The sequence below is a fragment of the Rhea pennata genome, chromosome 22, assembly GCF_028389875.1.
Source record: "Rhea pennata isolate bPtePen1 chromosome 22, bPtePen1.pri, whole genome shotgun sequence".
Classification (NCBI taxonomy): Eukaryota; Metazoa; Chordata; class Aves; order Rheiformes; family Rheidae; genus Rhea; species Rhea pennata.
The window spans coordinates 513,090-524,970 of record NC_084684.1 but is presented as its reverse complement, the minus strand read 5'-3'; the positions used below and the strand labels follow the sequence as shown (position 1 = coordinate 524,970).

At 49.2% G+C, this 11,881-nt stretch overlaps 1 protein-coding gene across 1 annotated transcript; it reads left to right on the top strand.

Annotated features, from left to right (window-relative positions):
• The first annotated feature begins 273 nt into the window (after positions 1-273).
• SDHB (succinate dehydrogenase complex iron sulfur subunit B) lies at positions 274-10,621 on the top strand. Its single transcript, XM_062593193.1, has 8 exons — positions 274-366; positions 1,456-1,601; positions 2,993-3,078; positions 5,272-5,408; positions 5,712-5,828; positions 8,099-8,200; positions 8,387-8,509; positions 10,399-10,621. Exons 1-8 carry the CDS (start codon positions 301-303, stop codon positions 10,474-10,476), a joined length of 855 nt encoding a protein of 284 aa, XP_062449177.1. The 5' UTR covers positions 274-300; the 3' UTR covers positions 10,477-10,621.
• Positions 10,622-11,881: the final 1,260 nt, after the last annotated feature.

Here is an 11,881-nt window from a genome sequence, read left to right as displayed (position 1 = left end):
AGGAAAATCCGCCGTAACCAGGTGCCATTGGGCGGCAAGAAGCATGCAAGCTGGAGCGGGGGCTGCCCGGAGACGGGAGCAAGCTCCGGGTACCCCCGCGGACGGGCGAGGCCTTGGGCGCCTGCAAGCCGCGACATGGCGCCCGCAAGTACTTCCTTCCCGCCACGCTCAACATGGCGCCGGCCTGAGCCGCACCCAAAATGGCCGCCCGCCGAATCCGCGCTAGCCCTTCTACACCCTCTCTCTATGGTCTGGGCGGTTATTTCCGCCCTCGGAGGCGGAAGCTGCGCCAGCGCTAAGATGGCGGCGGCCGTTGTCGGGGTCTCCTTGAGGCACAGGTTCCCGGGGCGGCTGCTGCTGCCGCCGGTGAGGGGCCGGGAGGGGCTGTGCTGTGGGGCAGGCAGGCCAAAGGGCTGGGGGCGGGTGCGAGGCGGTCGGAGGCAGCCCGGACTGGGGCCCGGGGGGGGGGGGGGGGCGGGCAGGCTGCACCAGGGCAGGCAAGGCCTGAGGGGGCGGGGGGGGGAAGCGCTTGTAGAGAGTCTGGAGGGGGGGGAAGAGGGAGTAGGAAAGGGTCTGGGGGTGAGTTAGAGGCAGCTGGGGGTTGAAGCGTGGCTGGAGAGTGTGGGAGAGGTTGTGAAGGGGCCTGGAAGATGGAGGCGGGGGGGGGAGACGTGTGGGGCCATTTCGGAGGAAGCTGGGATGGGGCAGGAGGTGCTGGGAAGTGCTGGGGGGAAGGGGATTGCTTGTTGGCTGGGCAGCCAAGCATCTGGGAGCTTCTGGGGGCTGATGTGGGGCCGAGAGAGGCTTGCTGAGGAAGGAGTAGGCCTTGCAGCGGCAGGTACGGGCTGCCCTTTCGCTGCAGGGCTGTGCCAGGTCGGAGGTGGTTGTGTGTGCTGTGGCTCCTGTGGCCCCAGCAGCTTGATGCTCTTTGGAGCCTGGGCCCCTGTGGTGAGGCAGCTCCTCTTGGGTCTGAGAACAGTGTGTCAGCCCTTCGTGGAGTCTGTGTTTGCAATGCTGTGTTTGGCTCGGAAGGATTTTCAAAAAGCTGCATGAGTCCTTTCACCAGTTCTGCAGGTTGGGGATTGATTCTTGCTGCTGAGTTAATATCAATTATTGAGATGCACAAAAGTATGTAAGGGGAGGAGTGTGTACCTAAAGGTGCTTTTGCTCTGATGAAGGGGATGTTGTGTTTATGTTTGCGATATCTTGCTTTGCGGTTGTTTATTTCTTCGTAGGAGCGTTGGTAGCTTCACATAGCTGTAGGTAGATGTTCCCTAGAGTCGCTTCCTTTTCAGGAGGACGGGGATAATTCTGGGTTTGCCGAAGTTCAAATGCCAAGTCAGCGATGGATCCTGCAGTTCTTGCCCTGAAGTACATGGCCTCTAGTTATTTTCTTTCCCAACTGAAAGATAGCTGGAGGGATCTAAAGGCTATATTGCTTCTGTTTAAATGCAGATATGTCGGGGAGCACAGACAGCAGCTGCAGCCGCTCCAGCTTCGCAGGCAGCATCGCGTATCAAGAAATTTGCCATCTACAGATGGGATCCTGATAAGCCTGGGGACAAGCCCCGCATGCAGACATACGAAGTGGATTTGAATAAGTGAGTCTATCTGTTTAGGGAGAAGGTTCTTTGGCTTAGCTGGCAGGTGGATTCATCAGGACTGTTTGTACACACTGGTAGTTATATGACAAATGGTAAGGGAGAGTGGTTAAGAAGCATTTGAGCAAACAGATGAAGGAGCCAATACTTTTATTGGGCTTCAGTGACTGTTAAAGCCCTGTTAGAGTGGCCATGAAGTGGTGCCTCAGTCATGTTACAGAGCAGCTCATCTGCAGTGTTGGTGAGACCAAATGTTGCTTCCAGGTGAAGCAAATCTTGCTGCAGCTGTGTGTTTTTTTTTTTTTTTTTTTTTTTCCATCACCTACTTCATAGAATCGGTAAGGTTGGAAGGGACTTCTGGAGCTCATCTAGTCCAACCTCCCTGCTCAAGCTGGGTCACCTAGAGCATGTTAACTTCATGTAACTTCATTTTATGACTTCTTTGATGCTTTACCTGTGTTCCTGACTCATGTTGAAGACTCAAGGATGTTCATGGTTTTAATATGCTCTCTTTATATGATGAATTTGGAGGTGTGTTTCAAAAGAGAACCGCAGTTTAAGTGTAGCTCGCGGTCCCAGATCTGGGAGATAAGATAGAGGCTTTATAAACTCTTCTCATAGTTTGCTTAATAATAAATCATTTCCATAGTTTGCAGGCAACTGCTTGCACGCTTTGGTGTAGCCAAAGCCAGGAACGCTCTTGCTTTTCCACAGTTCTGCAGAAGGCTGCAGTCTTCTGTGCAGCATAGAAACCTTTGCTTGAGCACACGTGCCTGATTTCTTTGAGCTCCAGTTACTGCTGTGCTCTTGCCAGAGAACTCACCTCAGGCCCGTTCTGAGATCTTCAGATGCAGAGCATACGCCTCTGCCCTTGAGGAGCGTGTGATAGAGAGCTCAAGCTTTGCTGCTCTGTGACGTGCGCTGGTTAATCATTTCTAGGCGTTGCCTTGTCTGCTGTGTTTAAGATTATATAAGCTTTCTAAGATTGGTTTTGTGTGTGTTCTGCCTCTCGACTAATGAGGATAGGCAGACTTGTCAAAACCTGACTGAAAAGGAGAGAAGTGGTAGCAAGGCACTTGCTGAGGGTTTTCAGTTCTGCTGTCTGAACCCTCTACAGCTGAGCCGGATCTTGAGGGCATCAGCAAAAGAAATTACTTCTCTCCCACCCTGACCCTGGGCTGAGCTGGTGTGCTGAGGCTAGTGTGTCACACTGCTGATCAAACTATCTATGTTATTGCCTGCGGTTAGCAAAAGAATATATATATATATATTTTTTTTTGATTGGAATAGGGATGAAATTCCTTACAGATTCTTTTTTGTGAGATGTCAGAGAGACAGCATTGGCGCAGAGGGGAATTATAAAGGTTCACCAACTTTGTTTCCTGTTATAGATGTGGGCCTATGGTGCTTGATGCTCTGATCAAGATAAAAAATGAGATTGACTCCACTCTGACCTTCCGCAGATCGTGTAGAGAAGGTAAGAAGGATTTTTTTTCAATCTGCTAAACCGCAAATTGTTCTTGAAGGGCATTTGTTGCTCAGTAAAAGCTAAAGGTGGTGGTGTGCATGTAGCTAGTGGAAAGCTTGGGGATAGACCTCAATGTTCTGCTGCTCTTCTCTTCCAGATGTTGTGTGTGAAATACCTCAACGAATCAAGTAGTGAAGTCGGAAGTCAAATTCATGAAACACTGAGCTATAACTGATGTACTTAAAGAACTCTGGTTGCTCCTGTTTCCATCCTAATGTTGTTTGTCTTGCCACCCTCAAGTGAGAGGCTCTGTAGGGAAATCTAGCAAAAGAAGTTTTAACAGCAAAATTCTGAGGGAGGGAAAGGTAGTGAATGGGGATGAATTGTATGGGCTGCTTCATATGGTGCTGCTGCTGAAATACGTATGGATGCAGTGAGAAGAGTGTGGCTTCTGGGAATAGCTTCAGGAATCTTTTCTGGCCCTTCAGTCAAGAAAAGTGGTTGATGAGGAAAAGAAAAGGCCGTCAGGTGGTCTTACACGGCAGACCCTACTGACCCATCTCAGCTGGGTACAAATCAACCTGTTTGTTGAACTGCATCAAGACTTTCCAGTCCAGGAGGTGTTTCTCTCCCCCATAACAAGTCGTAGTTCGGAAAAATGTTAGTGTGCTGACCTTGAAATAATTGTGAAAATGCAGGAAGGGAGGATGCTTTTATGGAATGAGTTTTTGCTCTAATGTGGTGCATTTTTTTTTTTAGTACTAGAAATTTAGGTGCAATTGTCTGATGCATAAAAATATCTTTCCTAGAACTAAATGAAAAACAATCTTTAAAGCGCAGCTGTTTCCTGGAGAGTCTGCATAGCGTGTGAAAGCACTTTATAAGTGTGTCTTTTTTTTTCCTGTGTGTGATATTTAGATAACAAACATTGTTCCTGAGCAGAAAAAAATAATTGCCCTGAATATTTTTCTCTGAGAAACAGAAGTCAATTCTTCAAGCTGAGCTTGCCCAATCTTGTCTTTTTCTGCCACGTAGGAAAAAAATCCGATCATGTGTTCCTATTGCTTATTTGTGGGCTCAGCTCTGCAAACTTCAGTTGTCCCTTTTCTCCCTCTAGTTGACTGGAAAATGTTTGGAACAGTTTCTCAGGTGGGAGGAATAACCTTGTGGAGGTGTTGCTGGTTTCTTTATTTGACAATGAGGGGAAGAGATGCCTAGGCGACACACTGGGCACTGAGGAGGACTAGCTCACCGCTGCGAGGAGCAACAGCATATCTGTCTGCCTTGTAACAACCAGTATTTGTTAAATCGTCTGAAATTAGGGTTATATCCTTTCAACATTTGTTTTCTTTCTAGTATAATGCCTCTCATACGTGTTGGTCTGAATTGGATACCTGAGCTCTTCGCTTGAGTATTATGTGTGACAATTCTGTGATGTTTTTTCCTGTAAAAGCTAGGGTGTTACCTTGCACTTTCCACTGCTGTATCTGATCCCTGTATTACCGGGAGGTCATCAGTAGTGTCATTTAATCTGTTTGTCATGCCGTATGTGTGCTGCTGCTTGTTCTGTGAATCTCTATCCTCTCGTGTTTGGAGACTAATGAATTCAGTTTATGGCAGAACTGTCTCCCGCTGCAGAAGGCACGGGAAGAGGTTTCTGTCTTAGGAACTTCATTTTATGTTCCCACCTTTTAGGGACGCTTTTGACTGCAATTGTAGAGCTGCTGGGGGATGCATGGTCTGGTTCCCATGCTGTAATCTCAGTGCAAGCTGTCTCAGAGCCGTGCAGCTTTGCGTTTCAAACGTGGGAACAAAGCTGAATGCACCACAAACGTCCTTGATGAGACTTTTCCACCACGACCTGTGCTGTCCCCCCTGCCACTTTAAGTAGCACCTTAGCTGACATACGATGTGAAAGCAATGAGCTGTCTGAACCACTTATCTTCCACTGCAGAAGCAAGTTTGACATTGACAGTGCATTTAGACCTCAAAGAAAGAACGTGGAAATCGCTTTATTTGAAAAGCGACGCATTTAGCCCAGTGGCAACTTTAGGCATTTTCCCTGTCACATACAGAGGTTCTTGAAGATGGCAAAAATGGAAGACAGCCTAGGGGCTAGTTTGGGGCAAAGAGGATCTATTGCTAAGTAAAATAAAAGGGTATACATCCAATGTTTTGCTCTTTCTTGTGTCCCCCCAACAGGCATCTGTGGTTCTTGTGCTATGAACATTGCTGGAGGAAACACGCTGGCGTGCACCAAAAAAATTGACACCGATCTCAGCAAGATCACTAAAATCTACCCTCTCCCCCATATGTATGTGGTGAAGGATCTTGTTCCAGTGAGTATCTGTCAGTGTCAGTTTGTGACCAAGGGTTGCACCATTCCACGTAACAGGGGGTTTGGGTTGAATCGGAAAGGAATGATGTGAGGGATGGTGACAAAATCAATATTCCGCAATTGGCATCTGATTCTTATCGATGCTTTGTGGAATAGGTGGGTCTGAGCTGCGCAGCCGCGGTTAAATCTGTTTGCATTTGGAGGAATGTGGCAGGTTGATGTACAAGGTAACATTTACTGTTCAAATGATAGCGGATGATGGATCAACATGATGCATGTGACCTTTTTGCCTTTTGAATCTTAGGACCTGAGCAACTTCTATGCACAGTATAAATCCATTGAGCCTTACCTGAAGAAGAAGGATGAGTCGAAACAGGGCAAGGCACAGTACCTGCAGTCCATAGAAGACCGTCAGAAACTGGTTTTTGCTTCTTTTTTGCCATTGAAATCCCTTCCAGATAAGACCTGGGTTAAATGTTACCATGCAGTAGCTGTGCTGTCTCATCTAATGACAGAGCTGTCTGGTGTAAAACCTGATGTGGGTGGAATCTGCTCCCTGAAATGTGGCATTGTGGCGTATCTGCATTGCTAGGGGTAACGTTTGCTAATGAAATGCAGAATGCAGCCGTGGTGGGGACTCTGACCTCATTTCTGCTGTGTGCCCTACGAAGCTGCATTTGTCTGTAAAAACACTGTGAAGTGTGAACACTGCATTTTATACCGGGATAAGGTTGTCAAGCTCAGCACTATGCTTATCTTGTCTAGCAGAAACATGGTTAGCTACATTGTTCGGTCCCTACTTGCTGGGTTTTACAGCCCGAAAAGTAATGGCAAAAGTTAAATTCTTTTGGAGGTAAAGACACAAGCAAGATGCTTTAGTCTTGCTGTTGGTGTAGGTCTTTGGATGTCTGTCTCGAGCACTGTGTTATTTTGAGGGGAGTAAGCTTTGGGGAGATTTGGTGGTGTTGGATCAAAGCTCTTCAGCAAAGCATCTGCACCATTTGAACAGCTGGGAGATGGGCAGGTTTTAAAAAGTTTATATTGCTGGTAAGTTCTCGTCTGGATTTCCTTTGCTCCCACAGTAAGCATCATTAAATCAAGAATTTCTTTTGCCTCTGACCTGTCTTGGTGGAGCCTTTGGTCACATCACGATTCAGAGCTAGACCTGGGCTCTGCCGCAGTCGCTGCTGCGGCACTGTCACTGACTTGGCTCAAAGTGGGCAGGCAGACTAGGTTTCAGTAAAAGATATTGGAGGGCTGCACGTGAACAGCAAAGAGGAAGGTTGGTTAAAGGAGGTTTTTTTTAAAAAAAAAAAGAAAAAAAAAAGTGTAAGTTCGCAGTCTGATTCTTTGCAGTGGTCTCAGAGTTTTCCATTATAGTGTTTGCTGTACATCAGTTAACATCTGATGAATAGACTTGTCCTGAGAAGTCAACAGCACCATGCGACTAGTGCGGTGATGTCTTAACAGCCCCAGGATTTTACAGTTGGAAAGAATTTCTGTCCAAGTTTTGCCCTTGGACAGAAGACCGTTCTCCCACGCCTCCTCTTACATGTTATCTGATGGCATGGGTAGCCTCTACAAGGACTCCCTTCAGATGATGTTTTGTAAAGCAGCATCATTGAAATCTTTTTTTTTAATTAAGCAAAAATAAGTGAGCCTAAAATTAACTGAGTGCTATGCATGAATCTTTCTGATTATATTTTTTTCTGAGGTTTCTCTTGCTTTCAGAACAGCCCGCATACATGTGAAACAGTGTTGGGTTTAAGTCAGTTGAAATACTCCCACCTTTTTCTTCAAATTCTCAATAATTTGATGTGTTACAATTAGAAATAAGACAAGTTTAGAGCGAGACGGTAATTCCAGGTTAACAGTCCTTTTGTAAGTCTTCCAAAGTATATCAAAGCAGCCACCCTCGTGCAGTGGAGTTTGTACAAGCTTGGAGGGGTTCTGGCGTGTATCTCAGTGAGACTATTGCCCTGACAAGCAACCCTCAGGAATATAGCTTAAGTCAGACTTGACTGTATTTAACTTGAGGGTTGGTCAGGAAAGCAGACTTGAGAGACCTCTGCTTTTTGGAGTTTAACTGTCTTTTGCCCAGTTTAACCCTCGTGTAGGCCTACGTTTCGGTTCTTCAATGGCCTGTGTCAAAGGCCTTTGTCCCCATGAAGGGAGCACGATGGCTAAAAGCTCATACCATTGCCACTCTGTGAGTGCTTGGGCATCCCTTCACAACACATGATAAACTGCAAGGTCTTTGCTTTTTCCCTAGACTTTTTGGCAGACTTTGGTCTGTCTACTCTTCTGTAACGCTTCCTTGCGTTGTTAATCGGTTACATGCAGGTTCCTTTCCTTGCAAGCGTTTTGGGACAAGCTGGAAGCAAGTGAGGCAGGAAAATGGAGCAGTTCTCACATTTTTTTTCTTCAGGGTCTGCTTTTCTCTGTTGTTCTGAAGCACCTAGTTAGTGTATGGGATAAGAATGGAGGACGTGTTTCAAAAGACCACTTAGAAGAATTGCTTTCTGCAAACACCAGAAACGGTTCTTTAGCATAAGATTTTTTCAGAGCTGTTCTGTTGTGACAGTAGAGGTGAAGGTGGTGAGTGAAGCGTGTGCCTTGTGTAAATCGCTTTTTAAAAGCTTTCCTGCGGCTTGCGGCATGGCTTGACTGTGGTCTCCCGCCTGTGTGCAGGACGGACTCTACGAGTGCATTCTGTGTGCCTGCTGCAGCACCAGCTGTCCCAGTTACTGGTGGAATGGGGACAAGTACCTGGGCCCTGCGGTACTCATGCAGGTAAGGATGGGTCCCCTTTGTTGCGTGGGACCTGCACAAGCAGCGTGTGTATCTTCAAGCACACGTGGGGCAGCGCGATCCTGATCCTGGGCCCAAAGTCCTAAATTAGGCATTGCTTTTCGTATATCATTTTGATTGCAACACCTTGGAGGAGAATATGGTGTGTCAAGTGACACTGACTTTCAGGCCTACCGCTGGATGATTGACACCAGAGATGACTACACGGAGGAACGCCTGGCACAGCTTCAGGACCCGTTTTCTCTCTACCGTTGTCATACTATCATGAACTGCACAAGGACTTGCCCTAAGGTATGAACCCTTTGTGTGTATTTCTTTCTTGGGGTTACTGGCACGTTTGCAAGCATCCTGTTTGAAAGCCTCCTCAAAAGAGGGATGCTGGCAGAAATGATACGGGGAAGTCAGTCCTGCGTGAAGCCGATCAATGATCTTTGCACCACAAAGCAATTCTACCTCAAACCTCAGCACTAACAACAATCTGTGATGTAATCTGTGCAACTTGGGTAATGCAGAAGGCTGTAGCAAGCTTTCTGCCCTCTTGGAGTGTATGTTGTATGCTAAGGGCCTGCCAAAAGAGCCAGTCCCAGATGGTTGGTTTTCTGGTATTTCTAGTGAGACCTGTGCGAGTTTCCCGAAATCCGAGCTGCCTCTTCCTCGTCTCGCAGTGACTTGTTCCTCTTGTGGGGCAGATAATCCTGCTGCATTTTCCTGCCAGCTGTTCTAGTTTCTCGGCAGACTTTGGTTGCACCAGGTGATGGAGTAAAATTCTTCTTGAGCTATGAAAATAATACGAAAGCAAAAGTTTGGTTTGGCAGATCACAGATGTGAGGAGAACGAGATGCTCGAGACTGGGGAATGCGGGTGTTTGTGAGAAGCATTGCACGCTCGTTTTCTGTGTTTAAAAAGTGGTTCACTGACTAAAGATAACTCCCTCCTTGTGTAGGGAGCCAGCTCATGATCTGAGCCATAGCTCAGCTAAAGGTGAAGATTCAACGTGAAGATGGTAGCTACACATTGTATGCGTGAATGCACGTAATACGGAGAAATAGCACACCAAGGCTTGGTTTCTCGAGCAGGAGACGTGCTGGATAATAACACGTTTCCAGGCGCGTGCTCTAAATCCTGGCTGTTGTCTCGATCAGCTTTGGAAGGCTGCCAGGGGAGCTGGGCGACAGGGCGATTTCCTGTTCGCGCACTGTCCTGCGGCGCTGCCGCGGTAATCACGGCGACGCTGTCGCGGGGCGCTTGTTTTTTTATTATTATTTTTCTTTCCCCCCTCTCATTTCAAGATTAGGCATGCTTGGTTTGGGAGCAGCGCTGCGAGATTGAGCAAGGACTTTTGCCATGTGATTGACATCTGTGTAATATAAAAACCTTCTTCGGAAAGCTAGGTGGTTTGTGTGCGGGGAGCGTTTTTACACTGTGACTTAGTGTGCTTGGACACTTCCCTAGTGCCCTCTATGAGACAGCTTTTTTTTTTCCCCCCTAGTCTGAAATACAAAACAAGCTCTTGCGACACTGCAGCGAAGCTTCTCTGGAGGCAGGAAATTGCCTCATAAGTCATCTCCAAATACACCTAAAAGTAGCGTGTTCAATTCTGCTTGAACTGTATTAGAGTTCCTATCACTCAACCGCTGGTTCTTTTCTTTGATCCTCGGGTTGCTGATTAAAACCGGTCCTGTGTAGTTGAATGGGTATTTGTCTTAAAACAGCGGGGAGCGCTTCTGGTTCGGCCCCCAAGCAGAGGCAGTAAGATCTGCAGCAGAGCCCTTTCTGTAGGGATATTGCCCCAGACAAGGAGTTCAAGCATTTGCGTGCTGTCGCTGCAAGTCTTGATGCCCGCTGGCTCAGTGCGACTCAAATCCAGCCTGGCTCGCTCTTTCCTTGTGAATTGAGGCTGGAGGAAGGTGAATCTGCATCTGCAGGCCTTGCTCGAGGAGTCTCTGCAGACCACAATGCCCGTCTGGCCTCTGGAGCAGACCGTTGTGTATAGCTGTAGCCTAGTGAAGACACTAGGCTGGACTCCAACTTCTAAAACTGAGTGCTGAGTGCTTGCTTTGTTTTTAATGAGGGCTGGCAGACCTGAGAGCTTGCTGTGTTTGCTGTGAGAGGCAAGGGGGAGGGCACTCTGACATGCTGATTTCACGCATGGAAACTGACTGGAACTCTCTGGCTTTTAGGGTTTGAACCCTGGCAAAGCAATTGCTGAAATCAAGAAAATGATGGCAACGTACAAAGAGAAGGCAGCCGCTGCGTAATGCTGTTTCCCCGAATGGAAGAGCAACGCACAAATGTGCTTTACCTGGAAGGAATTTGCATCTGATTTGGGAAAAGATTCCAACAGGGAGTTCGTTTGTCTGTTTCCATAGGTTTGCACGTACAATAAATACTGTAAAGAACAAATTGGAGTTGCTACTTCATTAACAATATCGAATTAATGTCTCTCCCTGACTCTTGGGGGATGAAGTAAATTTGCAACTAGAATCCCAAACGTCCCTGGCTTGTAGTTTTGGGTGTGCTCAAACCCAGGGTTGCCTCTGAGGCTCTGCAGTCTCTTCTGACTTGGGCGCTTGCTAGGGAGCAAAAGGAGGCCCTGGGAGTACAGGCATGTGGCAAGACACTGGTGGGAGCAGCAGCCACCACTGGTAAAGTCCTCCCATCCCTGCTGGGGATCCCCGCTGCGTAGGGAGCGTACAGAACATACAGCTGGGGGTGCTGGCTGTGCTGTGTGGTTCCCCCCCCCCCCCCCCCCCCGCCACCACCACCTCTCCCAGGTTTGCCCGACTTCTGGCAGCGGTTTTGCGGCAGGGGAGGGCGCCGAAGAGCCAGGCTTTCCCCAGGGAGCTGCTCCCTCCTTGGAAAGGAGATTAGGGTTGGTGCCTTCAAAATCCCCCTTGTCCGAGCTCTCCATGCAGGAGCAGTGGTGGAGTGTGTGTGTGTGGGGGGGGGGGGTCGTGCAGCGGGGAGCAGGGCAGGGGCTCCTTTCCCACCCTGGGGTGACTGTGCAGGGAAGGGCCTTGGGGCAGCGCCCGGTGCATTTCCTGGGGGGGGAGGGGGGTTTGCAAGGCCCCTTTTGGGGCAGCGCCCGGTGCATTTCCCCGCCCGGCCGCAGCGGGGGGGAGGGGGGGAAAGGACTACGAGTCCCGGCAGCCCCCGCGCGCCTCCTTGCCCTGCGCGCGTGCGCGCGGCCCTGGGTGCGCGCGGAGCGCCGGCGCCGCCACGCGTGTCCGCGGCCGCGCGTGTCCAGCCGCCATGAGCTCAGGTCAGGGGGACCCCGAGGGCGGGGAGGAGGAGGACGGTGGGGGGGGAGCGCTAGGTGCACTGGGGCTGCCGCGGGGAGCGCGTCCCCGGCGTCGCACTGGGCGCGTCCCGGCGTTGCACTGTGCGTTTCCCCGGCGTTGCAGTGTGCATTTCCCCAGCATTGCACTGTGCACGTCCCCGGCGTTGCACTGGGCGCAACGCCGGCATTGCACTGTGCACATCCCCGGCGTTGCACTGTGCACGCCCCGGCGTTGCAGTGTGCATTTCCCCAGCGTTGCACTGTGCACGTCCCGGCGTTGCAGTGTGCATTTCCCCGGCGTTGCACTGTGCACATCCCAGTGTTGCACTGTGCATTTCCCTAGTGTTGCACTGTGCATTTCCGCAGCGTTGCACTGTGCACGG